Source organism: Tripterygium wilfordii, chromosome 18 (assembly GCF_013401445.1).
Source record: "Tripterygium wilfordii isolate XIE 37 chromosome 18, ASM1340144v1, whole genome shotgun sequence".
Classification (NCBI taxonomy): Eukaryota; Viridiplantae; Streptophyta; class Magnoliopsida; order Celastrales; family Celastraceae; genus Tripterygium; species Tripterygium wilfordii.
The window spans coordinates 2,859,471-2,887,430 of NC_052249.1; the positions used below are offsets into that span (position 1 = coordinate 2,859,471).

The 27,960-nt window shown below is 34.8% G+C and overlaps 8 protein-coding genes across 10 annotated transcripts; 6 read left to right on the top strand and 2 right to left on the bottom strand.

The window, feature by feature from the left end:
- The first annotated feature begins 1,865 nt into the window (after positions 1 to 1,865).
- On the top strand, positions 1,866 to 2,882 carry LOC119983384 (MDIS1-interacting receptor like kinase 2-like). Its single transcript, XM_038827068.1, has 3 exons — positions 1,866 to 2,411; positions 2,473 to 2,749; positions 2,830 to 2,882. The coding sequence occupies exons 1-3, from the start codon at positions 1,866 to 1,868 to the stop codon at positions 2,880 to 2,882; spliced, it is 876 nt and encodes a 291-aa protein (XP_038682996.1).
- Positions 2,883 to 3,345: 463 nt separating this feature from the next.
- LOC119984796 ((+)-neomenthol dehydrogenase-like) lies at positions 3,346 to 8,483 on the top strand. Of its 2 annotated transcripts, none has more exons than XM_038828910.1 (5): positions 3,346 to 3,574; positions 3,680 to 3,926; positions 7,237 to 7,299; positions 7,695 to 7,871; positions 7,991 to 8,483. In XM_038828910.1, coding segments are annotated over exons 1-5 (864 nt in total). In that variant the 5' UTR covers positions 3,346 to 3,572; the 3' UTR covers positions 8,366 to 8,483. The 2 variants fall into 2 exon arrangements, with proteins under 2 accessions (XP_038684838.1, XP_038684837.1); XM_038828909.1 differs by having other exon boundaries at positions 3,349 to 3,553; positions 7,991 to 8,482.
- A 2,054-nt stretch (positions 8,484 to 10,537) lies between these two features.
- Positions 10,538 to 11,895, top strand: LOC119984799 ((+)-neomenthol dehydrogenase-like). Its single transcript, XM_038828914.1, has 3 exons — positions 10,538 to 10,622; positions 10,712 to 11,189; positions 11,275 to 11,895. The coding sequence occupies exons 1-3, from the start codon at positions 10,606 to 10,608 to the stop codon at positions 11,650 to 11,652; spliced, it is 873 nt and encodes a 290-aa protein (XP_038684842.1). The 5' UTR covers positions 10,538 to 10,605; the 3' UTR covers positions 11,653 to 11,895.
- A 102-nt stretch (positions 11,896 to 11,997) lies between these two features.
- Positions 11,998 to 12,649, bottom strand: LOC119984802 (putative ripening-related protein 1). The gene has a single exon (XM_038828917.1). The coding sequence runs from the start codon at positions 12,647 to 12,649 to the stop codon at positions 12,083 to 12,085; it is 567 nt and encodes a 188-aa protein (XP_038684845.1). The 3' UTR covers positions 11,998 to 12,082.
- Positions 12,650 to 15,802: 3,153 nt separating this feature from the next.
- Positions 15,803 to 16,819, top strand: LOC119983385 (MDIS1-interacting receptor like kinase 2-like). Its single transcript, XM_038827070.1, has 3 exons — positions 15,803 to 16,348; positions 16,410 to 16,686; positions 16,767 to 16,819. The coding sequence occupies exons 1-3, from the start codon at positions 15,803 to 15,805 to the stop codon at positions 16,817 to 16,819; spliced, it is 876 nt and encodes a 291-aa protein (XP_038682998.1).
- Positions 16,820 to 17,300: 481 nt separating this feature from the next.
- On the top strand, positions 17,301 to 20,401 carry LOC119984793 ((+)-neomenthol dehydrogenase-like). Of its 2 annotated transcripts, none has more exons than XM_038828908.1 (5): positions 17,301 to 17,511; positions 17,617 to 17,863; positions 19,021 to 19,083; positions 19,477 to 19,653; positions 19,766 to 20,401. In XM_038828908.1, coding segments are annotated over exons 1-5 (864 nt in total). In that variant the 5' UTR covers positions 17,301 to 17,509; the 3' UTR covers positions 20,141 to 20,401. The 2 variants fall into 2 exon arrangements, with proteins under 2 accessions (XP_038684836.1, XP_038684835.1); XM_038828907.1 differs by having other exon boundaries at positions 17,302 to 17,490.
- A 2,272-nt stretch (positions 20,402 to 22,673) lies between these two features.
- LOC119984797 ((+)-neomenthol dehydrogenase-like) lies at positions 22,674 to 24,073 on the top strand. The gene is made up of 3 exons (XM_038828912.1): positions 22,674 to 22,802; positions 22,890 to 23,367; positions 23,453 to 24,073. The coding sequence occupies exons 1-3, from the start codon at positions 22,786 to 22,788 to the stop codon at positions 23,828 to 23,830; spliced, it is 873 nt and encodes a 290-aa protein (XP_038684840.1). The 5' UTR covers positions 22,674 to 22,785; the 3' UTR covers positions 23,831 to 24,073.
- Positions 24,074 to 24,175: 102 nt separating this feature from the next.
- On the bottom strand, positions 24,176 to 24,827 carry LOC119984805 (putative ripening-related protein 1). The gene has a single exon (XM_038828920.1). The coding sequence runs from the start codon at positions 24,825 to 24,827 to the stop codon at positions 24,261 to 24,263; it is 567 nt and encodes a 188-aa protein (XP_038684848.1). The 3' UTR covers positions 24,176 to 24,260.
- Between the last annotated feature and the right edge of the window lie 3,133 nt (positions 24,828 to 27,960).

The window sequence follows — 27,960 nt, forward strand, 5'->3', positions numbered from 1 at the left end:
GTAATCTATATGTTGAAGGTAGACATATATGTGCGTATATATATATATATATATATATACCTATTAAAGTGTATAAGAAAATATTTTTTTTCAATATTAAAATAAATATTTATATAAATGTATTTCAAATATTGAATTTATTGAAAGACGCTAATTTATCAAATGTACATAAATGAAAAATGACCAAACATATTAAATTTATTAAAATTGATTAATGTACATATGCCTCATTAAGACATTTCTTCGAACACTTTCTGAGCAATAAATAATAGTTACACTTTATACCCTATACGACGTCCCTTCCAACGACTATTGCAAAATATGCATTAGTGCATTTGTCTTCTATATTATTGTGAGTATTATGACATACGAAATTATTTTAAATATTTCTTTGATAATTTATATGTCGAATTGGTTCAATCCCAACCCAATTCTAGTTTAACCACGAACTGGTAAATTTTTTTGTTTGAAGAATGATCCCATTTTTACAACATTTCATAGAAGATGAGATGATAAAAGTCAAAATTTTCAAACTTGTAAACTTTAAACTCAGTATTCAAAGTCTACAAAGGCAACGGGATAGAACCGCTGATACACAAATGCAAATCAAACAGATAATAGAAATGATAGGGATCCCAGTAAATAGGATCTCAATTATCTCAGTAATCCGTTATGTCCATTGATTGAAGTGCATCAGATTTTGTGAGCCCCTACACTTACATCAATCAATGATCAAGATTGATTATTGGAATGACAGTAATCCCTAACGTTTTTGAACAGTGAAATGACATAAATTGACATTAAATCGGACAAAAATTACGAAACCTTTCATCTTAAAAAAGATTAAAATTTATTTTAATCTTCTTTAAGATTCGCATCAATCCCAATATTCAAAGGGAATTGAAATTGATGGATTGTCCTTTCTCTACATTTTAAATTTAAAAAATAAATAAGATATAATTATAATGACAGCCCAATAACACTAAATAGTCTTTGATTATTACACATTCTACCTAATAATCATACTTTTGTTTTTGTATATTTATCGTCAAAGGGGTGGGGAATTATTTATACATCTTGATTAGGCCCATTAGGAGTGATTCTGATCCCCAAGAATTATTTATACATCTTGATTAGTCTTGAATGTTGACGTTTTCCTTGCATCTATCCTTTTAGATTCATGATAATGATTAATGAGTGTCCTTAGGATACCAGATAAGGATGAAAAAATTGCATTACATTTGAAAAAGATATACATTTAAAGTTAAAAAATAGGTGAGAAAGTGTTCATCACACATGTCATACTATGATATGCTGTAGTCGATCCTTAACAAATGCCCTTGGACACCCGTTATCAATACCCTTATATTATAATGGCACTAACCAATCAATTATAAGATTACGACATAATACCACTATAATAATTGTTTGAATAATAAATAGCTAAACTACAACCTCTTTTTGTTTTTAATAAATAAGAAGGTGGGTGATTTGAATAATCATAGCTTTCTAGGCTCTTGATTCATGAGACTAAATAGTTTATTAAATACCTTCAAGAAATTGACCCATACAACGCAAATGACGTTTAAATCTTTCCCAACTTTTTTTAGTACTAGTAACTTTGCCTGGACAAAAGACCAAAACCTTCAAAAGATTCTGTATTTAGGACAGAGTGCGAGCGGTTTGAGTTAGGTGACAGTTTGGGAGCCCTGTTGAATCTGCATTACTTGAATTTGAGCTGCAACAAATTCAACCAAAGAATTCCAATTCAAATTGGCGAATTAATTCACCTTTCTCAACTTGATTTGAGTCATAACTTGCTTATCGGAGAAATACCAGCACAATTCACTAAGTTGCAAGACCTGATGATCCTAAATCTCTCCTTCAATAATCTTTGGGGTCCTATTCCAAACAGCAAAGTATTTCAAAGTTTTCCAGCCGAAGCATTCCAAGGAAACCAAGGATTGTGTGGCAATGTGAATGGATTGCAACCATGTCAATTGCCACACAAGGAAAATGGACATGCTCCAACAAAGAGCCATAAGATTGTGTTTATAGTTGTGTTTCCTCTCTTAGGAGTACTTGCTATATCCTTTGTAATAATTCTTGTGTTTCATAATTTCCAAAGACGAAGGAAGGGCGACCCTAAGAACAACGAGCAATCAATTATATTATCCATGTTTGATAGCACAGTGAAATTTCAAGACATCATGGAAGCAACCAACAACTTTGATGCCATGTATTGCATTGGGGAAGGGGGTCATGGAACTGTCTATAAAGCTGATCTTCGGTCAGGTGATATTGTAGCTGTCAAGAGATTCCACTGTTTACTTGACAGTAGCAATTCAGTAGATCAAAAGGAGTTTTTCAACGAGGTCAAGGCCTTAACAGAGATAAGGCATAGGAACATTGTGAAACTCTGGCTTTTGCACACATTCAAAATACACATTCTTAGTTTATGCTTATCTTCAGAGAGGTAGTCTGGCTAAAATTCTAAGCAACGACAAGGAAGCGAAAGAATTGGATTGGTCTAAGAGAGTGAATGTCATCAAAGGTGTCTCTCACGCCTTGTCTTACGTGCACCACAATTTACCATCGCCAATCATTCATCGAGACATATCAAGCAAAAATATTTTGCTAGATTTGGAATATGAAGCTCATGTTTCAGACTTTGGTACCGCTAAACTTCTCAAGCAAGACTCGTCTAATTGGTCAAAACTAGCTGGAACACATGGATACATTGCACCAGGTAAATTAATTAACATCCTTTTGTTACATCGAATATTTACATGTATAGAATCATATTCATCATCTTGTTTTAATCTGCAGAGCTTGCTTACACAATGAAGGTGACTGAAAAGTGTGACGTATATAGCTTTTGAGTGTTGACAATAGAAGTTCTCAAAGGGAGTCATCCAGGCGATATTATGTCAAATGCATCATCTTCATCTGCTGCTCTCCAAGTTAAACTTAATGATTTGTTAGACCAGCGCCTTTCATCTCCATGGTTCAAGGTTCTTGATAAACTAAACCGCATCATGGAGGTGGCCGTTTCATGCTTAGATGTGAATCCACAATGTAGGCCGATCATGCAACTCGTTTCTAAGTTATTGTCCGACTGAATATTTGGAAGGTCATCATGGCTCGTGAAAGGTTTGTTTTACTTCTATTTAGTATTTTCTAAGTCACGTATTGCTAGTTTCCATAGTGTTAATGATTTTTCTTTCTTGTATGATAAAAGTCATGGGTTGTTATATTCGTACAAGTTACTTTCATTATTTAATGACACATCTAAATGCCTAACAATTTATTAATAGTGTCCTTATCGTATGAGATTGCAATTGTGAATTGCTAAAACAGTGAAGAATAAACAGTAAAAGGAACTTGGTCCAAAGGCAAAATCAAAAAATTACAGGCTTTTGGTCGCCGCTTTGGTTTTATATATGAAAGTTGGTTTGGAATTCATGTGTTTTATCGTCTTAGATCTCTGTGCCCCTGAATTTTCAAGTTAGAAGTCCTCAGTGCTCTTAACTTCCATGGCTACATCAACAAAGTAGTACTTTTCTTCTCACATGTTGGCTGTTGCCTCTGCCAATTTAATTTTTTTCTTCCCACAACAACATGACTCTACCCTTTTATTCACTTGATTTGGCGATTTCTGATAAATTTGTCTCTTCAGGTATGCAGTTGTCACTGGTTCAAACAAAGGGATTGGATTTGAAACAGTAAGGCAGTTGGCTTCCAATGGGATTACAGTGGTGTTAACAGCGAGAGATGAAAAGAGGGGTCTTGAAGCTCTTGATAAACTCAAGCAGTATGCTCTGCCTGGGAATGTGGTCTTTCATCAGCTTGATGTGGCGGACCCTGCTAGCATTGCTTCCCTTGCTGATTTCGTCAAGACCCACTTCGGAAAACTTGATATTCTGGTGTGCTTTCACATACTTCCCTCAATATTATTTTTTTTCTCGCCTATCGTTTGATAAGCTTATACCTTTGCTGCAGCCGTAGAAGTCTTAATTTTCTATTTATGGTGAAGAAAATTTGAAGTTCCTCCTAGTGATTTCATTAGAAAAGCATTACGATTGAGTTTACAGTCCCTTTCCAGAGATCCCAAGTTGAGAAAGATGGAAGAGTATTAAGATTCATTAGTTTAATAGTGTGTTTCTCTCTTGCTCCCTAATCCCTGTGGTGTTTCTTTGAGATTTGCATTATCATACTTTGAAGTCTTGATCTCTAGACATTTTCATAGATCTTTAACTTTAGGTCCTTGTTAGAGTAGTCTATGTATGCCACTTGAGAGTTTCTCAGAGTAATCATCACCTTCCTGCAGTTTTGCTTATCTGAATCACTGTTTTTACTCGACACACACATAGGTAGGTCCCCAAGATGATAAAAATGCTATATTCACTGGGCTATTGCATTCAAGAATCCTTCCCAAACCCCCAACTGCCCCCTTGACTGACAGTTCGAACAGTCAACCGGAACATGTCCTCTAGAGCTGCCACCACTAATTTCAAGAGAGTAGTTGTTTCTTGTGTTGAGTTGAGTTCTTAAATTAAATTCTTGTTGAAAGTTCTTTGAAAGGTAAGCAATTTGCTTGTATTTCAAGATCACGGACTAATTGCTCAACCTTATGAAATTTGTGGTAAGGTGATGGAGACCCAATAAGTATGCTGGGCCCGCTACGAAAAGACTAGCCTATTAATCCATCAACCTTGTAAGATCATCCATTCTAACTATCCTGCCTGATGTGTGATTGCAACATAAGGGTCTCTCTTATCGTTCTAACAAACTAATCAAAATTAATTAAAAGCAAAAGACTGAGCAGTGAACCGGTTTCATTAGCACTAGGTTCGATTTCATAGCAGATTCGGAGTAATAATAAATGCTGAAGATAAAGAATTAATGACGCAGTGCGGAAGCTAGAACACTTGAATTCGTTCACGACGAAATCAAGAAACTTGGAATCCACCAAGAACAATTGAGAAAATCTCAAGGATTTTATTAATAAACTGAATTGTATCAATTACAAACGCTTCTGAGACTATTTATAGATTGGCAAAACAATCAAACCCTTATTGGACTTCTAATTAAACTAGAATTGGAAAATTGGAAACATAAAACGTGCAGGAAACTTAATTAACTTCGTTGGACACCAAAAAGATGCCTTTTCGATCTTCTTCCAATTCTAAATTTTAGGTTTTCACAATCAGTCATCGGAAACATATTATAATAAGGAAACACACAAGAGAATCAAAAGTTATGGACGGTCAAGGTTAACTGAATCTTTAATTCCCAAAAACAGCAACTTCAATTCCGATTTCGATTTGGCTTCCTCCAAACACGTTCCAAATTCTTAAGGAATTCTTCCTCAGCCCGTTCTACGTCATTCCCCTCCACTTGGAAAGAACTCGCCCTCGAGTTATGAGTTGACTAAAAAGAGTTGTCTTCACCATGATACTCAAAGAGAGTTGATCCTTTGAAATCTTCGAGTCTATTGGTTGAATTTGTATTCTTCCATCCCAAAGAAACAAGTATTTCGAATAATACAGTTTGTTCAATATACTCATGAGCTCAACAAATTCCATAAAATTTGGATGACCCAAATTCGTAGTTCTCAACATCAACTCCTTGACAATCTCTAATATTGAGGAACTAATGTTGAAATTAAAAGTTTCACTCCCAATAAAATCAACAAATTCTACCACACAGTTTGTAGTAATGATAATCTGACTATGAAATTCTTGAACTACATAATACTCCGTTGAACTTGAATCTTCCTCAGTCGAAACTTGACTTTCAAGAGCAATAGTGTCAATGTCCTCTACAACTCTCTTATCAAATTCAATAATTTCTTCTCGACTTTCATCAATAAAAGCTCCTTTATCCTCCAAATTCTCATCCTGTTGTGATTTGTTCTCCATAGAATTATCATACTCTTCAATTTTAAAATTGTCTTTATGAATTGGATGTTCCTCAGGTGCTTGTGAGATTTGATCCATTTCAATTCCTTCGGCTAGTTGAAAATTTTCTGAATTTTGCTCACACAATATTCCACCTTCATCAGACTTCAAATCATCATCACCATACACATCATCCACGGATTCTTCCATGAGGTCATGATGTGCTGGTTGCGGCACTTGTCTACCACGGTTCGCTTGTGGATTCCGTCGGTTGACAGCTGCTCGGCCAGCAGGAAGATCTTGTGCCACATCACGAGCATCTACCCTTGCTGCCTGTTGATTCTGGCCAGCGTTGACTCGCAATTCGCCAAGCATACGCAGAACTTCGGCCATCTGCTGCCTTTGTTGGGCCATCTGTTCTGTCATATGTTGCCTATACTCATCAAACACAGTCCATAGATCATCTATCCCTTGACCAGCGTCGTTGGGATTGCGATTCCGTTCTGTGTTAGACATATCCGACAGGAAAACACCTGCTTCGATACCACCTGACGCAGTGCGGAAGCTAGAACACTTGAATTCGTTCACGACGAAATCAAGAAACTTGGAATCCACCAAGAACAATTGAGAAAATCTCAAGGAATTTTATTAATAAACTGAATTGTATCAATTACAAACGCTTCTGAGACTATTTATAGATTGGCAAAACAATCAAACCCTTATTGGACTCCTAATTAAACTAGAATTGGAAAATTGGAAACATAAAACGTGCAGGAAACTTAATTAACTTCGTTGGACACCAAAACGATGCCTTTTCGATCTTCTTCCAATTCTAAATTTTAGGTCTTCAAAATCAGTCCTCGGAAACATATTATAATAAGGAAACACACAAGGGAATCAAAAGTTATGGACGGTCAAGGTTAACTGAATCTTTAATTCCCAAAAACAGCAACTTCAATTCCGATTTCGATTTGGCTTCCTCCAAACACGTTCCAAATTCTTAAGGAATTCTTCCTCAGCCCGTTCTACGTCAATTAATCATACGCACAACAGATTTACATGAAAAACCCATTTGATGTAAACGTCGGAAAACCATGATGTCTTGATCAAGTTCTATAATCAAAGTGAACCTGACCCTAAGTACATATTCATAATTATGTTTGTCAATTTCAAATTACCTCTAACTGGTCTGGAACCCATAGGTGAATCTTCGAGATTTTAATATTAATCTGGTATGTGACTCTGTAATGTGAAACTAGCATATCTACATTCATATTGGATATATTTTTTTTTGTTTTTCCTTTCTCTTGGTTTTGATTAAAGTGATGTGCAGGTGAACAATGCCGGAGTTGGTGGAGGCATAATTAATGAAGAGGCTTTGAGGACAACACCAAAGGTGAGTTTTCAAGACAATGGAATTGTGCGCTTTAATCATACTTGTTGGCATTGGAGGCAACTAGTTATATAGCGCTATTAAATGTGCTTCTGCTCATGCTTTGGATTTTAGCTCCGTTGTTTCTTTGGGTCGACTTTGATTTGTATGGCTTTTAGAGACTACTCAGCAGCTTAGATGATACTTCTAGAGTATATTTGAACTCATGGATTGTTGTGTGGTTCTTCGGATCAACTTTTTATTCAAGACATCTCTTTGTTCTTGCAGTTGGGATTTGACTGGTGAGAAATTGCATGAAACCTGTTCATTCTCTTCATTTATTTTCTACTGTTAATATGAAAAGTACTTTGTATTGCTATGAAGGATAATAATTAATAAGTCTCTTCTAATCTATCCAGGTAGGTGGCCAAATAAACTGGAGAGTTATCGTGAGTCAAAATTACGAATTGGCTGAAGAATGCCTGAAAATAAATTATTACGGTGCTAGAAGAATGACCGAAGCATTCATTCCCCTGCTTGAGCTTTCTGATTCACCGAGGATCGTCAATGTTTCTTCCTCCATGGGGATGCTGAAGGTAGATAATTTTCCAACCTCTTTGTCCTCTAACTTGAAATAAACCATCAATCGCTGAAAAACTATGTTTTCTGATTTGACATTGCTTTTGGTTAAATTGAACTTTTGATTTTGTATCAGGGTATACCAAATGAATGGGCTAGAGGAGTGCTAAGTGATACTGCAAACCTGACTGAAGAAAGAGTTGATGAGGTACTGAATCAGTATTTGAAAGATATGAAAGAAGGTTCAGAAGAAACGAAAGGCTGGCCTTTTATGTCTGCGTACGTTCTATCGAAAGCAGCAGTGAACGCGTACACAAGGATCGTGGCCAAGAAGTGCCCTACATTCTGCGCCAATAGCGTCTGCCCTGGCTATGTGAGAACAGATATCAACAAGAACAACGGTGTCTTACCTGTTGAAGAAGGGGCAGAGAGTCCCGTGAGGTTGGCATTGTTGCCCAATGGCAGTCCTTCTGGTCTCTTCTTCGTTCGGAAGGAAGAGTCTGCATTTTGAGTATGTCGGGTTTATTTAAACTAAGACAGATTAAACTTGAAAGCGATTTATTTCCTTCAAGTTGTCATGAATAAGGCCTCAAATCCCACCCATATGTCATGTATGTATCAGGTTTGTGACAGATTTTACAGTCAAGTGATGCACATGCTCAGCATGTACTACTTTTTCCTCATTATATTAGCAGTCATACATTATCATTGATGGATCAAGGTTGTGGAAGTGGAATCATTCAAGATGGAATAATAATGAATTTGATTTTCAAAATTGGCATGCAAACATGTGTGGCTTATGGTTTTAATGGTTACGTTATAGATATACAATTTAAATGTCACAAGTTCAAATTTCAGAAACAGTTTCTCTGCATATTGTGTAGAGGAACACTGCGAACATCTTGCATGTCTCCTGATTTTGCCACGGAAGTTAAAATAGTAAGTTAAACATCTACGAACAATAAATGGAATACAAAGATCCACTTTGATGGTTTAAAATTTCACAACTCTCTTCATGAACGAACTTTTGACATTTCTGTCCAATTTGTAGCAAAACTTCGTCTTTTTTCATCCTTTTATTACAAAAGTACTACGGAAGCTAAACTAGTAAGTTAGATATCTAAAAGCAATAAATAGAGTATTAACCGTTCATTTTTGATGGTTTGAAATTGCTCAACTCTCTCCATGAATATTTTTTTTTCCTTGTTTGTCCAATATCGAATAAAATTTGGTCTTTTGGCATGTTATTGTTACAAAACATTCTATAAAAGCTAAACTTAGCATGTTAGACATTTAAAAATAATAAATAGAGTATAATGATCCTGTTGGAACTTTGTTTGAGAGTTGTTACCAAAAAAAAGACAAGTGATTCTTTGTTGAAAATTTCAAAATTGAAAGAATTGATCAATAAAAATATTCTTAGAAACAAAGAAAACAAATAGTAGCATATATAGAAATTCTTTGTTGGCCGACTATATTGATTCAGGCTCACTGACAGTCATAACAAATGTAAAGGTCAAAAGTTATATCCACTTATACTTGGTCAAGTCTATTAATCTTTAAAATCTCAGAAATTTTATTTTTTAGGTTTAATTTCTTAGAAAGATAATAATACAAATTTCTCTCTTGTAAGGATTTTAATACGTGGCACAAGGACAAAGAGTAATATAAGCATAAGCATAGTTATAAAGAAGTTGTCATTACCAACGAGAGATTGTTCGATTGACAATCAATTGAGTTAGATGTGTGTGTATTCAAAATTCGATAACAATGAAAATCACATTTATCAACAGTATATTGTTTTTAAAAAATGTGTCAGTTTAAAATATGAAAATGAAAAATCCAAAAATGATAACATCAAAACCATAGAAATCAACATATTATATTCCTTAATCAATTGTGTTTGTTGGTCAAAACCATAGAAAGCAACGTCGGAATGTTGCATCCCGTATGATAACCCGCATTGGAATTGTTACATACTTATATATATGAGCAATGCTATAGACCTTCGATTTATTATCTCCCATTTATATCCATAATTGTACGTGATATATGTGATAATCATTGATTATAAATACACATGTATCATCACTTAACATCCAATACTGCACAGGTAAATAAGAGTTATAGATTAGGGATCTCAAACATCTTTCGTCATATATTATGCCAGTGTTTAATTCCCCTGTTATCCTTCTTTTTTCTTTTTTTCTTTTCACTTTGAATTTTTATTTAGATTATAATATGACATAATCAATGGAAATAGTTGAGAGGAAAGGAGCCCAAATATATATATATTTTTTATTTTTTTTTGAAATACTATTGAAAAATATGTTTTTTATTATAATCGAACCTTCACAAATGTGTAAAATTTCTTAACAAATGGTTATTGTCGGATTATAAACTAAAAGAAACTTCTATCATAAGGTTTCTTTTTTTGGTAAGTTTATCAATTAACTTATATATTTTTATTTTTATTTTTTTGCACGTTTTTGGTTAGTAAAGGGTCAAAACAAGAGTAATTTTTATTTAATTAATATGTTTATGGTTTGCTAGGGCGGCTTTTTATTATTAATTTTTAAAGTAATGGGTTTTCTTTGGTTGTTCAAAGTTGACGGAATCCAACATGGATGGTTAGCTATATAAACCCAGCAAGCCAGGATTATTTCATCAACCAGCTCTCTCATCATACTCTAATTTTTTAACCAAGAAAACAATTCTCTCATTTAACAACTACTTTTCTCAACATCATCAATGGCAGCAGCAACAAAGTATGTGCTAATTATAGTGTCCTAAACATATATATATATGTACATATATATATATATATGTATATAAATGTTGATTTTGTTGTGTGCAGGTATGCAGTTGTGACTGGATCAAACAAAGGGATTGGATTTGAGACAGTGAAGCAATTGGCTTCCAATGGCATCACAGTGGTATTAGCAGCAAGAGATGAAAAGAGAGGTCTTGAAGCTGTTCGAAACCTCAATGAGCTTGGTCTCTCTGGCCAAGTAGTTTTTCATCAGCTTGATGTAGCTGACTCTGCTAGCATTGCTTCCTTCACGGATTTTGTCAAAACCCAGTTCGGAAAACTCGACATCTTAGTCAACAATGCTGGAATGCTTGGCGTTACAATTGACATCGAAGCCATTAGAGCTTCAGGTGGAAAGATAGAACCGAGTCGCGCAATGATTCAAACTTATGAATTAACTGAATCATGCCTCAAAACAAATTACTACGGACCCAAAACAATGATCGAATCGCTCGCTCCTCTTCTTCAATTATCCGATTCACCGACAATTGTTAATGTCTCCTCCTACTATGGCAAGTCAGAGGTATGAAACTGTGACCTTGATTTTGTCAACTGTTAAGGGAAATTCACTTTTTGCTCACTTGAATATTTTTGTTCTGTTTGGGCAGTATATAACAAATGAATGGGCTAAAGAAGTTTTGGGTGATGGCGATAAACTCACCGAAGAACGATTAGAAGAGGTATTGAGCGAGTTTCGGAAAGATTTCAAAGACGGTACACTTGAAAGCAAAGGTTGGCCTACATTTACAGCTGCATATAAGATGTCAAAAGCAGCTCTCATTGCCTACACAAGGATTGCAGCCAACAAGTATCCGAGTTTCTGCGTCAACAGTGTTTGTCCTGGCTTTGTTAAAACAGATTTTAACCGTAACAAAGGCACCTTGACAGTGGAAGAAGGAGCTGAAAGTCTTCTGAAGTTGGCATTGCTGCCCAAAGGAGGTCCTTCTGGTCTCTTCTTCATGCGAGATCAAGTTTCAATCTTCTGATGGATCATATGCTTAATTCGTTTATTTAAACCTACATGCACATAGTCATTTGAAAATTTGTGGTTTCTTTTTCTTTTTCTTTTTTGATTTGGGTACGATGAGCACAATAAGATGTCACATTGCTATTGTGATTATGGATCAATGCGCAATTGATCTCAAAAATGTTTGTCAAACTAGCCAGTGATCCCTTCATTGTTGACATATTCTATGAAGTTTGTTTTTTTGGGTAATAAGACCTTAGTATACCTGATGTTGCATAGTATATTTGTTGTATCAGAGATAGGAAGTATGCATTAGTGATAAATTAATTGAACAGGAGATTACAAGAAGATATCAACAATGACAAAATAAATACAGGTATCATCACAAACGACACACTCAATTAAGAGGCATAGACAGAATAATACATATATAAGCAACCATATGAGAATCAAGCATCAGACCAGGTAATATCTAGGCCACCCCACTGGCCATGAGGTACTCCCAAAGCTTTCCACACAGCCTTTGAGGCATCAACAATGTTGTTAGGACACGGAGGCTGATAGTCATGATCTCCATCACATCCCATGGTTGAGTCACACTCATCCACCACCATAGCCACCACGCTGCGCCCGTTGGCGCTGATAGTGATGTTGTGAAGGCACCTGCCTTTGTTATTGAACCATCCAGTTGACAATGCAACAACTGGTGTGTCGTCGGAGTGGTATTGGTTGTCACACTCAGATGGGCCGCCACCATCTCCACCTTTCTGAAAGCTGTTGAGAGTGAGGTAGGCCTTTGTATTGCCAGAAACTGGCGGCGAGCATTTGTAAGTAGGGTAGAATTTGCCTTGTTTGCAGCAGTCAGAGTCATTCTCTGTGTTGCATTGTCCTGGAGGAGGCTTCTTTCCCTTAATTTTGCCACTTGGGCTACATTGCAGAGCTTCAATGTCCAAACATGATGTCCAGATCAGAATGACGAAAAGAAAAGCGCTTGACTTGAAGGAAATACTCTTCATTATGTTCCTCTCTCTATCTCTATCTCTCTCACTTGTGTATTGATTTTATGGTGAGTGCTTGATGCAAGGGACATGTCCAAGGGTGGCATATATATATATATATATATATAGTAGATCTACTTGGTTATCAGCTTACACATATTCTTGACAAATACACAAAACAACATTCAAAACACTATTGTCTCTGCGAAATAAGAAACAAGGCACGCAATTCGTCTCGGCGACGAAAATTATTTCATTGACATCTAAGCAAAATCTGTATCCCTGTTTTTGTTGGCAGATAAGGGTCATAATCTTGCTCTCCTTTGTTGCTATATATGACACATATGGAAGACAACAATCTTGCCTAGTTGTGTCATATATTCATGGATAAATTCTGTAAAAAGATGGATAAATGAGGGTCATAATCTTGTTCAGTTTTTCTTTCAGGAGTAATACAGTATTCTAAAATTGGACCACTGCTTTGTTGAAATACCAAAGATGAAAAAAAATCGATTCTGAGCCAGTTTTGGGTTGAACAACAATACGTGTTTACGAAATATTTACATGTCTAGACTTTAATACGGATTGTATTTCGAACGTACTTAATTGACCAAAACCGGATTGATTTAAATCCGGACAAAAAAATCGGATAATAACTTAGTTCGGGTTAGATTTCGGACAAATAAATCGAACAAGATTTCTTTGTTTTGACCTGAACTTGGTTTTGGAAATGGACAAAAGAAATTTTCTTTGGGTCTAGATTTAAGAAATATAACTTACATCCAAACTTGATTTAATATAGCTCGGACAAATTCAATCATCCGGACTGGACAGAATTTTGCTACCCCTAGCTTGAACCATCAAGGCATCAACTAGTTAGTTATCCTTCTCGATGATGAATATTTCTTCTAGCTCCTAAACTCTATTTTTTTTTCTAAGTCTATATGAATTTTCTGCCAACAAAATTGACTGAAACAAGTGGAATTAGAGATAAAAACAAAATGAAGGCTTTTCATATGACCATAAAATCAGATCTCTTGCAACAATTTTTAGATTCTGCTGTCCTCCACATATCTCATTCTCAAAATTGAAACTAAGACTACAAAGTCATCTAATACTAACCTTTGAAAATTAGTTATGTAATATGAGGATGTTTCATCCAACATCTCTATATACTAAGACTACCATAATTGTGGGTCTTTTGAGGGTCATATTTAGGGAGTCTCAATCATTATTAATTCTTGCCCAAAAGTGTGTATATATAATTATATATCTATGTATATATTAGAAACAATTAAATATACATGTAATCTATATGTTGAAGGTAGACATATATGTGCGTATATATATATATATATATATATACCTATTAAAGTGTATAAGAAAATATTTTTTTTCAATATTAAAATAAATATTTATATAAATGTATTTCAAATATTGAATTTATTGAAAGACGCTAATTTATCAAATGTACATAAATGAAAAATGACCAAACATATTAAATTTATTAAAATTGATTAATGTACATATGCCTCATTAAGACATTTCTTCGAACACTTTCTGAGCAATAAATAATAGTTACACTTTATACCCTATACGACGTCCCTTCCAACGACTATTGCAAAATATGCATTAGTGCATTTGTCTTCTATATTATTGTGAGTATTATGACATACGAAATTATTTTAAATATTTCTTTGATAATTTATATGTCGAATTGGTTCAATCCCAACCCAATTCTAGTTTAACCACGAACTGGTAAATTTTTTTGTTTGAAGAATGATCCCATTTTTACAACATTTCATAGAAGATGAGATGATAAAAGTCAAAATTTTCAAACTTGTAAACTTTAAACTCAGTATTCAAAGTCTACAAAGGCAACGGGATAGAACCGCTGATACACAAATGCAAATCAAACAGATAATAGAAATGATAGGGATCCCAGTAAATAGGATCTCAATTATCTCAGTAATCCGTTATGTCCATTGATTGAAGTGCATCAGATTTTGTGAGCCCCTACACTTACATCAATCAATGATCAAGATTGATTATTGGAATGACAATAATCCCTAACGTTTTTGAACAGTGAAATGACATAAATTGACATTAAATCGGACAAAAATTACGAAACCTTTCATCTTAAAAAAGATTAAAATTTATTTTAATCTTCTTTAAGATTCGCATCAATCCCAATATTCAAAGGGAATTGAAATTGATGGATTGTCCTTTCTCTACATTTTAAATTTAAAAAATAAATAAGATATAATTATAATGACAGCCCAATAACACTAAATAGTCTTTGATTATTACACATTCTACCTAATAATCATACTTTTGTTTTTGTATATTTATCGTCAAAGGGGTGGGGAATTATTTATACATCTTGATTAGGCCCATTAGGAGTGATTCTGATCCCCAAGAATTATTTATACATCTTGATTAGTCTTGAATGTTGACGTTTTCCTTGCATCTATCCTTTTAGATTCATGATAATGATTAATGAGTGTCCTTAGGATACCAGATAAGGATGAAAAAATTGCATTACATTTGAAAAAGATATACATTTAAAGTTAAAAAATAGGTGAGAAAGTGTTCATCACACATGTCATACTATGATATGCTGTAGTCGATCCTTAACAAATGCCCTTGGACACCCGTTATCAATACCCTTATATTATAATGGCACTAACCAATCAATTATAAGATTACGACATAATACCACTATAATAATTGTTTGAATAATAAATAGCTAAACTACAACCTCTTTTTGTTTTTAATAAATAAGAAGGTGGGTGATTTGAATAATCATAGCTTTCTAGGCTCTTGATTCATGAGACTAAATAGTTTATTAAATACCTTCAAGAAATTGACCCATACAACGCAAATGACGTTTAAATCTTTCCCAACTTTTTTTAGTACTAGTAACTTTGCCTGGACAAAAGACCAAAACCTTCAAAAGATTCTGTATTTAGGACAGAGTGCGAGCGGTTTGAGTTAGGTGACAGTTTGGGAGCCCTGTTGAATCTGCATTACTTGAATTTGAGCTGCAACAAATTCAACCAAAGAATTCCAATTCAAATTGGCGAATTAATTCACCTGTCTCAACTTGATTTGAGTCATAACTTGCTTATCGGAGAAATACCAGCACAATTCACTAAGTTGCAAGACCTGATGATCCTAAATCTCTCCTTCAATAATCTTTGGGGTCCTATTCCAAACAGCAAAGTATTTCAAAGTTTTCCAGCCGAAGCATTCCAAGGAAACCAAGGATTGTGTGGCAATGTGAATGGATTGCAACCATGTCAATTGCCACACAAGGAAAATGGACATGCTCCAACAAAGAGCCATAAGATTGTGTTTATAGTTGTGTTTCCTCTCTTAGGAGTACTTGCTATATCCTTTGTAATAATTCTTGTGTTTCATAATTTCCAAAGACGAAGGAAGGGCGACCCTAAGAACAACGAGCAATCAATTATATTATCCATGTTTGATAGCACAGTGAAATTTCAAGACATCATGGAAGCAACCAACAACTTTGATGCCATGTATTGCATTGGGGAAGGGGGTCATGGAACTGTCTATAAAGCTGATCTTCGGTCAGGTGATATTGTAGCTGTCAAGAGATTCCACTGTTTACTTGACAGTAGCAATTCAGTAGATCAAAAGGAGTTTTTCAACGAGGTCAAGGCCTTAACAGAGATAAGGCATAGGAACATTGTGAAACTCTGGCTTTTGCACACATTCAAAATACACATTCTTAGTTTATGCTTATCTTCAGAGAGGTAGTCTGGCTAAAATTCTAAGCAACGACAAGGAAGCGAAAGAATTGGATTGGTCTAAGAGAGTGAATGTCATCAAAGGTGTCTCTCACGCCTTGTCTTACGTGCACCACAATTTACCATCGCCAATCATTCATCGAGACATATCAAGCAAAAATATTTTGCTAGATTTGGAATATGAAGCTCATGTTTCAGACTTTGGTACCGCTAAACTTCTCAAGCAAGACTCGTCTAATTGGTCAAAACTAGCTGGAACACATGGATACATTGCACCAGGTAAATTAATTAACATCCTTTTGTTACATCGAATATTTACATGTATAGAATCATATTCATCATCTTGTTTTAATCTGCAGAGCTTGCTTACACAATGAAGGTGACTGAAAAGTGTGACGTATATAGCTTTTGAGTGTTGACAATAGAAGTTCTCAAAGGGAGTCATCCAGGCGATATTATGTCAAATGCATCATCTTCATCTGCTGCTCTCCAAGTTAAACTTAATGATTTGTTAGACCAGCGCCTTTCATCTCCATGGTTCAAGGTTCTTGATAAACTAAACCGCATCATGGAGGTGGCCGTTTCATGCTTAGATGTGAATCCACAATGTAGGCCGATCATGCAACTCGTTTCTAAGTTATTGTCCGACTGAATATTTGGAAGGTCATCATGGCTCGTGAAAGGTTTGTTTTACTTCTATTTAGTATTTTCTAAGTCACGTATTGCTAGTTTCCATAGTGTTAATGATTTTTCTTTCTTGTATGATAAAAGTCATGGGTTGTTATATTCGTACAAGTTACTTTCATTATTTAATGACACATCTAAATGCCTAACAATTTATTAATAGTGTCCTTATCGTATGAGATTGCAATTGTGAATTGCTAAAACAGTGAAGAATAAACAGTAAAAGGAACTTGGTCCAAAGGCAAAATCAAAAAATTACAGGCTTTTGGTCGCCGCTTTGGTTTTATATATGAAAGTTGGTTTGGAATTCATGTGTTTTATCGTCTTAGATCTCTGTGCCCCTGAATTTTCAAGTTAGAAGTCCTCAGTGCTCTTAACTTCCATGGCTACATCAACAAAGTAGTACTTTTCTTCTCACATGTTGGCTGTTGCCTCTGCCAATTTAATTTTTTTCTTCCCACAACAACATGACTCTACCCTTTTATTCACTTGATTTGGCGATTTCTGATAAATTTGTCTCTTCAGGTATGCAGTTGTCACTGGTTCAAACAAAGGGATTGGATTTGAAACAGTAAGGCAGTTGGCTTCCAATGGGATTACAGTGGTGTTAACAGCGAGAGATGAAAAGAGGGGTCTTGAAGCTCTTGATAAACTCAAGCAGTATGCTCTGCCTGGGAATGTGGTCTTTCATCAGCTTGATGTGGCGGACCCTGCTAGCATTGCTTCCCTTGCTGATTTCGTCAAGACCCACTTCGGAAAACTTGATATTCTGGTGTGCTTTCACATACTTCCCTCAATATTATTTTTTTTCTCGCCTATCGTTTGATAAGCTTATACCTTTGCTGCAGCCGTAGAAGTCTTAATTTTCTATTTATGGTGAAGAAAATTTGAAGTTCCTCCTAGTGATTTCATTAGAAAAGCATTACGATTGAGTTTACAGTCCCTTTCCAGAGATCCCAAGTTGAGAAAGATGGAAGAGTATTAAGATTCATTAGTTTAATAGTGTGTTTCTCTCTTGCTCCCTAGTCCCTGTGGTGTTTCTTTGAGATTTGCATTATCATACTTTGAAGTCTTGATCTCTAGACATTTTCATAGATCTTTAACTTTAGGTCCTTGTTAGAGTAGTCTATGTATGCCACTTGAGAGCTTCTCAGAGTAATCATGACGTTCCTGCAGTTTTGCTTATCTGAATCACTGTGTTTACTCGACACACACATAGGTAGGTCTCCAAGATGATAAAAATGCTATATTCACTGGGCTATTGCATTCAAGAATCCTTCCCAAACCCCCAACTGCCCCCTTGGCTGACAGTTCGAACAGTCAACCGGAACATGTCCTCTAGAGCTGCCACCACTAATTTCAAGAGAGTAGTTGTTTCTTGTGTTGAGTTGAGTTCTTAAATTAAATTCTTGTTGAAAGTTCTTTGAAAGGTAAGCAATTTGCTTGTATTTCAAGATCACGGACTAATTGCTCAACCTTATGAAATTTGTGGTAAGGTGATGGAGACCCAATAAGTATGCTGGGCCCGCTACGAAAAGACTAGCCTATTAATCCATCAACCTTGTAAGATCATCCATTCTAACTATCCTGCCTGATGTGTGATTGCAACATAAGGGTCTCTCTTATCGTTCTAACAAACTAATCAAAATTAATTGAAAGCAAAAGACTGAGCAGTGAACCGGTTTCTAGACCTTTGAAAAATTCATTAGCACTAGGTGTAACTGTTACGTAAATAACTCATGGATCGTCTCATAATTATGTTTGTCAATTTCAAATTACCTCTAACTAGAACCCATAGGTGAATCTTCGAGATTTTAATATTAATCTGGTTTGTGACTCTGAAATGTGAAACTAGCATATCTATATTCATATTGGATATATTTTTTTTTGTTTTTCCTTTCTCTTGGTTTTGATTAAAGTGATGTGCAGGTGAACAATGCCGGAGTTGGTGGAGGCATAATTAATGAAGAGGCTTTGAGGACAACACCAAAGGTGAGTTTTCAAAACAATGGAATTGTGCGCTTTAATCATACTTGTTGGCATTGGAGGCAACTAGTTATATAGCGCTATTAAATGTGCTTCTGCTCATGCTTTGGATTTTAGCTCCGTTGTTTTTTTGGGTCGACTTTGATTTGTATGGCTTTTAGAGACTACTCAGCAGCTTAGATGATACTTCTAGAGTATATTTGAACTCATGGATTGTTGTGTGGTTCTTCGGATCAACTTTTTATTCAAGACATCTCTTTGTTCTTGCAGTTGGGATTTGACTGGTGAGAAATTGCATGAAACCTGTTCACTCTACATTTATTTTCTACTGTTAATATGAAAAGTACTTTGTATTGCTATGAAGGATAGTAATTAATAAGTCTCTTCTAATCTATCCAGGTAGGTGGCCAAATAAACTGGAGAGTTATCGTGAGTCAAAATTATGAATTGGCTGAAGAATGCCTGAAAATAAATTATTACGGTGCTAGAAGAATGACCGAAGCATTCATTCCCCTGCTTGAGCTTTCTGATTCACCGAGGATCGTCAATGTTTCTTCCTCCATGGGGATGCTGAAGGTAGATAATTTTCCAACCTCTTTGTCCTCTAACTAGAAATAAACCATCAATCGCTGAAAAACTGTGTTTTCTGATTGCTTTTGGTTAAGTTGAACTTTCGATTTTGTGTCAGGGTATACCAAATGAATGGGCTAGAGGAGTGCTAAGTGATACTGCAAACCTGACTGAAGAAAGAGTTGATGAGGTACTGAATCAGTATTTGAAAGATATGAAAGAAGGTTCAGAAGAAACGAAAGGCTGGCCTTTTATGTCTGCGTACATTCTATCGAAAGCAGCAATGAACGCGTACACAAGGATCGTGGCCAAGAAGTGCCCTACATTCTGCGCCAATAGCGTCTGCCCTGGCTATGTGAAAACAGATATCAACAAGAACAACGGTATCTTACCTGTTGAAGAAGGGGCAGAGAGTCCCGTGAGGTTGGCATTGTTGCCAAATGGCAGTCCTTCTGGTCTCTTCTTCGTTCGGAAGGAAGAGTCTGCATTTTGAGTGTGTCGGGTTTATTTAAACTAAGACAGATTAAACTTGAAAGCGATTTATTTCCTTCAAGTTGTCATGAATAAGGCCTCAAATCCCACCCGTATGTCATGTATCAGGTTTGTGACAGATTTTACAGTCAAGTGATGCATATGGTTAGTGATTTTAATCTTGCACAATGCGCGACGGATTTATATATCCTGTGATGATGAATGTAGAGACAGTGAACAAAACAATGCTTAGTAACAGCAAGTTTTAATGGATCTTTTAGCAGTCAATTCAGGCTTCTGTTTGTCCTGAAAGTATGATATCCTTATGAGGAATTTTGCAATCCTGTTTGAGTGGATCTTATTTTATTAGCCAAACGGAGTCTGAAAGAGTCATTATATATATTATAGTCAATCCTGTCATGCTCAGCATGTACTACTTTTTCCTCATTATATTAACGGTCATACATTATCATTGATGGATCACGGTTGTGGAAGTGGAATCATTCAAGATGGAATAATAATGAATTTGATTTTCAAAATTGGCATGCAAACATGTGGCTTATGGTTTTAATGGTTACGTTATAGATACACAATTTAAATGTCACAAAGTTCAAATTTCAGAAACAGTCTCTCTGCATATTGTGCAGAGGAACACTATGAACATCTTGCATGTCTCCTGATTTTGCCACGGAAGTTAAAATTGTAAGTTAGACATCTACGAATCATAAATGAAATACAAAGATCCACTTTGATGGTTTGAAATTTCACAACTTTCTTCATGAACGAATTTTTCACATTTGTGTCCAATTTGTAGCAAAACTTCGTCTTTTTTAATCCTTTTATTACAAAAGTATTACGGAAGCTAAACTAGTAAGTTAGATATCTAAAAGCAATAAATAGAGTATAACGGTTCATTTTTTATGGTTTGTAATTACTCAACTCTCTCCATGGATTTTTTTTTCCTTTTTTGTCCAATATCGAATAAAATTTGGTCTTTTGGCATGTTATTGTTACAAAACATTCTATAAAAACTAAACTTAGGATGTTAGCCATTTAAGAATAATAAATAGAGTATAATGATCCTGTTGGAACTTTGTTTGAGAGTTGTCACCAAAAAAAAAGACAAGTGAACAAAATTTATGATAGATTCTTGATCTATATGGAACTTATTATAGTCAATTATACACAGCTTCAATCGTAGAAAATTTCAAAATTGAAAGAATTGATAAATAAAAGTATTCTTAGAAACAAAGAAAACAAATAGTAGCATATATATAAATTCTTTGTGGGCCGACTATATTGATTCAGGCTCACTGACACTCATAACAAAGGTCAAGGTCAAAGGTTATATCCACTTATACTTGGTCAAGTCCATTAATCTTTAAAATCTTAGAAATTTTATTTATTAAGCTTAATTTCTTAAAAAGACAATAATATAAATTTCTCTTTTGTATGGATTTTAATACGTGGCACAAGGACAACGAGTAATATAAGCATAAGAATAGTTATAAAGAAGTTGTCATTACCAACGAGAGAGGTGGTTTGATTAATAATAATTGAATTAGACGTATCTGTACCTAAGATTCTATAACAATGAAAAACACATTTCTCAACGGTATTTTATTTTTTAAAAAAATTTCATTAGTAGACCACACCAATATTTTGCCGTTTTGCAGAAGTGTTTAAAACATGCAAAATGAAAAACCCAAAAATGATAATGTCAAAACCAAGAATAGTCGAAAACATAGAAATCAACATATTATATTCCTTAATCATTTGTGTTTGTTGGTCAAAACCACAGAAAGCAACGTCGGAATGTTGCATCCCGAATGATAACCCGCATTGGAATTGTTACATCCTTATATATATGAGCAATGTTACAGATCTTCGATTTATTATCTCCCATTTTATCCATAATTGTATGTGGTATATGTGATAATAATTAATTATAAATACATATGTATCATCACTTAACATCCAATACTTCACAAATAAAATGAGGGTTATAAATTAGAGATCTCAAACATTTTTCGTTATATATTATGCCAGTGTTTAATTCCCCTGTTATCCCTCTTCTTCCTTTTTTTTCACTTTAAATTTTCATTTAGACTATAATATGAAATAATCAATGAAAATAGTTGAGGGAAAGGAGCCTCTATATATATATATTGAAATATTACTGAAAAATATGCTTTTTATTATAATCAAACCTTGAGAAATGGATAAAATTTCTTAACAAATGGTTATTGTCGGATTATAAACTAAAAGAAGCTTCTATCATAAGGTTTCTTTTTGGGGTAAGTTTATCAATTAACTTATATATCTATATATATATATATATATATATATATATATATTTTGCATGTTTTTGGTTAGTGATGGCTGATGGCTCTTGCTAGTCAAAACATACCCGACAAATAAAGGGTCAAAACAAGGGTAATTTTTATTTAATTAATATGTTTATGGTTTGCTAGGGCGGCTTTTTATTATTAATTTTTAAAGTAATGGGTTTTCTTTGGTTGTTCAAAGTTGACGAAATCCAACATGGATGGTTAGCTATATAAACCCAGCAAGCCATGATTGTTTCATCAACCAGCTCTCTCATCATACTTTCTTAACCAAGAAAACAATTCTCTCATTGAACAACTACTTCTCTCAACATCATCAATGGCAGCAGCAACAAAGTATGTGCTAATTATAGTGTCCTAAACATATATATATGTACATATATATATATATATGTATATAAATGTTGATTTTTTTGTGTGAAGGTATGCAGTTGTGACTGGATCAAACAAAGGGATTGGATTTGAGACAGTGAAGCAATTGGCTTCCAATGGCATCACAGTGGTATTAGCAGCAAGAGATGAAAAGAGAGGTCTTGAAGCTGTTCGAAACCTCAATGAGCTTGGTCTCTCTGGCCAAGTAGTTTTTCATCAGCTTAATGTAGCTGACTCTGCTAGCATTGCTTCCTTCGCGGATTTTGTCAAAACCCAGTTCGGAAAACTCGACATCTTAGTAAACAATGCTGGAATGCTTGGTGTTACAATTGACATTGAAGCCATTAGAGCTTCAGGTGGAAAGATAGATCCGAGTCGCGCAATGATTCAAACTTATGAATTAACTGAGTCATGCCTCAAAACAAATTACTACGGACCCAAAACATTGATCGAATCGCTTGCTCCTCTTCTTCAATTATCCGATTCACCGACAATTGTTAATGTCTCCTCCTACTATGGCAAGTTAGAGGTATGAAACAGTGACCTTGATTTTGTCAACTGTCTAGGAAAATTCACTTTTTGCTCACTTGAATAATTTTGTTCTGTTTGGGCAGTATATAACAAATGAATGGGCTAAAGAAGTGTTGGGTGATGGCGATAAACTCACCGAAGAACGATTAGAAGAGGTATTGAGCGAGTTTCGGAAAGATTTCAAAGATGGTACACTTGAAAGCAAAGGCTGGCCTACATTTACAGCTGCATATAAGATGTCAAAAGCAGCTCTCATAGCCTACACAAGGATTGCAGCCAACAAGTATCCGAGTTTCTGCGTCAACAGTGTTTGTCCTGGCTTTGTTAAAACAGATTTTAACCGCAACAAAGGCACACTGACAGTAGAAGAAGGAGCTGAAAGTCTTCTGAAGTTGGCAATGCTGCCTAAAGGAGGTCCTTCTGGTCTCTTCTTCATGAGAGATCAAGTTTCAATCTTCTGATGGATCATATGCTTAATTCGTTTATTTAAACCTACATGCACATAGTCATTTGAAAATTTGTGGTTTCTTTTTCTTTTTCTTTTTTGATTTGGGTACGATGAGCACAATAAGATGTCACATTGCTATTGTGATTATGGATCAATGCGCAATTGATCTCAAAAATGTTTGTCAAACTAGCCAGTGATCCCTTCATTGTTGACATATTCTATGAAGTTTGTTTTTTTGGGTAATAAGACCTTAGTATACCTGATGTTGCATAGTATATTTGTTGTATCAGAGATAGGAAGTATGCATTAGTGATAAATTAATTGAACAGGAGATTACAAGAAGATATCAACAATGACAAAATAAATACAGGTATCATCACAAACGACACACTCAATTAAGAGGCATAGACAGAATAATACATATATAAGCAACCATATGAGAATCAAGCATCAGACCAGGTAATATCTAGGCCACCCCACTGGCCATGAGGTACTCCCAAAGCTTTCCACACAGCCTTTGAGGCATCAACAATGTTGTTAGGACACGGAGGCTGATAGTCATGATCTCCATCACATCCCATGGTTGAGTCACACTCATCCACCACCATAGCCACCACGCTGCGCCCGTTGGCGCTGATAGTGATGTTGTGAAGGCACCTGCCTTTGTTATTGAACCATCCAGTTGACAATGCAACAACTAGTGTGTCGTCGGAGTGGTATTGGTTGTCACACTCAGATGGGCCGCCACCATCTCCACCTTTCTGAAAGCTGTTGAGAGTGAGGTAGGCCTTTGTATTGCCAGAAACTGGCGGCGAGCATTTGTAAGTAGGGTAGAATTTGCCTTGTTTGCAGCAGTCAGAGTCATTCTCTGTGTTGCATTGTCCTGGAGGAGGCTTCTTTCCCTTAATTTTGCCACTTGGGCTACATTGCAGAGCTTCAATGTCCAAACATGATGTCCAGATCAGAATGACGAAAAGAAAAGCGCTTGACTTGAAGGAAATACTCTTCATTATGTTCCTCTCTCTATCTCTATCTCTCTCACTTGTGTATTGATTTTATGGTGAGTGCTTGATGCAAGGGACATGTCCAAGGGTGGCATATATATATATAGTAGATCTACTTGGTTATCAGCTTACACATATTCTTGACAAATACACAAAACAACATTCAAAACACTATTGTCTCTGCGAAATAAGAAACAAGGCACGCAATTCGTCTCGGCGACGAAAATTATTTCATTGACATCTAAGCAAAATCTGTATCCCTGTTTTTGTTGGCAGATAAGGGTCATAATCTTGCTCTCCTTTGTTGCTATATATGACACATATGGAAGACAACAATCTTGCCTAGTTGTGTCATATATTCATGGATAAATTCTGTAAAAAGATGGATAAATGAGGGTCATAATCTTGTTCAGTTTTTCTTTCAGGAGTAATACAGTATTCTAAAATTGGACCACTGCTTTGTTGAAATACCAAAGATGAAAAAAAATCGATTCTGAGCGAGTTTTGGGTTGAACAACAATACGTGTTTACGAAATATTTACATGTCTAGACTTTAATACGGATTGTATTTCGAACGTACTTAATTGACCAAAACCGGATTGATTTAAATCCGGACAAAAAAATCGGATAATAACTTAGTTCGGGTTAGATTTCGGACAAATAAATCGAACAAGATTTCTTTGTTTTGACCTGAACTTGGTTTTGGAAATGGACAAAAGAAATTTTCTTTGGGTCTAGATTTAAGAAATATAACTTACATCCAAACTTGATTTAATATAGCTCGGACAAATTCAATCATCCGGACTGGACAGAATTTTGCTACCCCTAGCTTGAACCATCAAGGCATCAACTAGTTAGTTATCCTTCTCGATGATGAATATTTCTTCTAGCTCCTAAACTCTATTTTTTTTTTCTAAGTCTATATGAATTTTCTGCCAACAAAATTGACTGAAACAAGTGGAATTAGAGATAAAAACAAAATGAAGGCTTTTCATATGACCATAAAATCAGATCTCTTGCAACAATTTTTAGATTCTGCTGTCCTCCACATATCTCATTCTCAAAATTGAAACTAAGACTACAAAGTCATCTAATACTAACCTTTGAAAATTAGTTATGTAATATGAGGATGTTTCATCCAACATCTCTATATACTAAGACTACCATAATTGTGGGTCTTTTGAGGGTCATATTTAGGGAGTCTCAATCATTATTAATTCTTGCCCAAAAGTGTGTATATTAGAAACAATGTATATACATGTAATCTATATGTTGAAGGTAGACATATATGTGCGTATATATATATATATATATACCTATTAAAGTGTATAAGAAAATATTTTTTTTCAATATTAAAATAAATATTTATATAAATGTATTTCAAATATTGAATTTATTGAAAGACGCTAATTTATCAAATGTACATAAATGAAAAATGACCAAACATATTAAATTTATTAAAATTGATTAATGTACATATGCCTCATTAAGACATTTCTTCGAACACTTTCTGAGCAATAAATAATAGTTACACTTTATACCCTATACGACGTCCCTTCCAACGACTATTGCAAAATATGCATTAGTGCATTTGTCTTCTATATTATTGTGAGTATTATGACATACGAAATTATTTTAAATATTTCTTTGATAATTTATATGTCGAATTGGTTCAATCCCAACCCAATTCTAGTTTAACCACGAACTGGTAAATTTTTTTGTTTGAAGAATGATCCCATTTTTACAACATTTCATAGAAGATGAGATGATAAAAGTCAAAATTTTCAAACTTGTAAACTTTAAACTCAGTATTCAAAGTCTACAAAGGCAACGGGATAGAACCGCTGATACACAAAAGCAAATCAAACGGATAATAGAAATGATAGGGATCCCAGTAAATAGGATCTCAATTATCTCAGTAATCCATTATGTCCATTGATTGAAGTGCATCAGATTTTGTGAGCCCCTACACTTACATCAATCAATGATCAAGATTGATTATTGGAATGACTGTAATCCCTAACGTTTTTGAACAGTGAAATGACATAAATTGACATTAAATCGGACAAAAATTACGAAACCTTTCATCTTAAAAAAGATTAAAATTTATTTTAATCTTCTTTAAGATTCGCATCAATCCCAATATTCAAAGGGAATTGAAATTGATGGATTGTCCTTTCTCTACATTTTAAATTTAAAAAATAAATAAGATATAATTATAATGACAGCCCAATAACACTAAATAGTCTTTGATTATTACACATTCTACCTAATAATCATAATTTTGTTTGTGTATATTTATCGTCAAAGGGGTGGGGAATTATTTATACATCTTGATTAGGCCCATTAGGAGTGATTCTGATCCCCAAGAATTATTTATACATCTTGATTAGTCTTAAATGTTGACGTTTTCCTTGCATCTATCCTTTTAGATTCATGATAATGATTAATGAGTGTCCTTAGGATACTAGATAAGGATGAAAAAATTGCATTACATTTGAAAAAGATATACATTTAAAGTTAAAAAATAGGTGAGACAGTGTTCATCACACATGTCATACTATGATATGCTGTAGTCGATCATTAACAAATGCCCTTGGACACCCGTTATCAATACCCTTATATTATAATGGCACTAACCAATCAATTATAAGATTACGACATAATACCACTATAATAATTGTTTGAATAATAAATAGCTAAACTACAACCTCTTTTTGTTTTTAATAAATAAGAAGGTGGGTGATTTGAATAATCATACCTTTCTAGGCTCTTGATTCATGAGACTAAATAGTTTATTAAATACCTTCAAGAAATTGACCCATACAACGCAAATGACGTTTAAAACTTTCCCAACTTTTTTTAGTACTAGTAACTTTGCCTGGACAAAAGACCAAAACCTTCAAAAGATTCTGTATTTAGGACAAAGAGTGCGAGCGGTTTGAGTTAGGTGACAGTTTGGGAGCCCTGTTGAATCTGCATTACTTGAATTTGAGCTGCAACAAATTCAACCAAAGAATTCCAATTCAAATTGGCGAATTAGTTCACCTTTCTCAACTTGATTTGAGTCATAACTTGCTTATCGGAGAAATACCAGCACAATTCACTAAGTTGCAAGACCTGATGATCCTAAATCTCT

Excerpts from the sequence above, each read along its gene's own strand:
- LOC119983384 (XM_038827068.1), top strand. The coding sequence starts at position 1,866 with ATGATCCTAAATCTCTCCTTCAATAATCTTTGGGGTCCTATTCCAAAC. Across the intron at positions 2,412-2,472 it reads AGATAAGGCATAGGAACATT|AGAGGTAGTCTGGCTAAAAT; the intron begins GTGAAACTCTGG and ends GCTTATCTTCAG. Across the intron at positions 2,750-2,829 it reads ACATGGATACATTGCACCAG|AGCTTGCTTACACAATGAAG; the intron begins GTAAATTAATTA and ends TTTAATCTGCAG.
- LOC119984796 (XM_038828909.1), top strand. Across the intron at positions 3,927-7,236 it reads TCGGAAAACTTGATATTCTG|GTGAACAATGCCGGAGTTGG; the intron begins GTGTGCTTTCAC and ends AGTGATGTGCAG. Across the intron at positions 7,872-7,990 it reads CCTCCATGGGGATGCTGAAG|GGTATACCAAATGAATGGGC; the intron begins GTAGATAATTTT and ends ATTTTGTATCAG.
- LOC119984799 (XM_038828914.1), top strand. Across the intron at positions 11,190-11,274 it reads CCTACTATGGCAAGTCAGAG|TATATAACAAATGAATGGGC; the intron begins GTATGAAACTGT and ends CTGTTTGGGCAG.
- LOC119984802 (XM_038828917.1), bottom strand. The coding sequence starts at position 12,649 with ATGAAGAGTATTTCCTTCAAGTCAAGCGCTTTTCTTTTCGTCATTCTG.
- LOC119983385 (XM_038827070.1), top strand. The coding sequence starts at position 15,803 with ATGATCCTAAATCTCTCCTTCAATAATCTTTGGGGTCCTATTCCAAAC. Across the intron at positions 16,349-16,409 it reads AGATAAGGCATAGGAACATT|AGAGGTAGTCTGGCTAAAAT; the intron begins GTGAAACTCTGG and ends GCTTATCTTCAG. Across the intron at positions 16,687-16,766 it reads ACATGGATACATTGCACCAG|AGCTTGCTTACACAATGAAG; the intron begins GTAAATTAATTA and ends TTTAATCTGCAG.
- LOC119984793 (XM_038828907.1), top strand. Across the intron at positions 17,864-19,020 it reads TCGGAAAACTTGATATTCTG|GTGAACAATGCCGGAGTTGG; the intron begins GTGTGCTTTCAC and ends AGTGATGTGCAG. Across the intron at positions 19,084-19,476 it reads CTTTGAGGACAACACCAAAG|GTAGGTGGCCAAATAAACTG; the intron begins GTGAGTTTTCAA and ends TAATCTATCCAG.
- LOC119984797 (XM_038828912.1), top strand. Across the intron at positions 23,368-23,452 it reads CCTACTATGGCAAGTTAGAG|TATATAACAAATGAATGGGC; the intron begins GTATGAAACAGT and ends CTGTTTGGGCAG.
- LOC119984805 (XM_038828920.1), bottom strand. The coding sequence starts at position 24,827 with ATGAAGAGTATTTCCTTCAAGTCAAGCGCTTTTCTTTTCGTCATTCTG.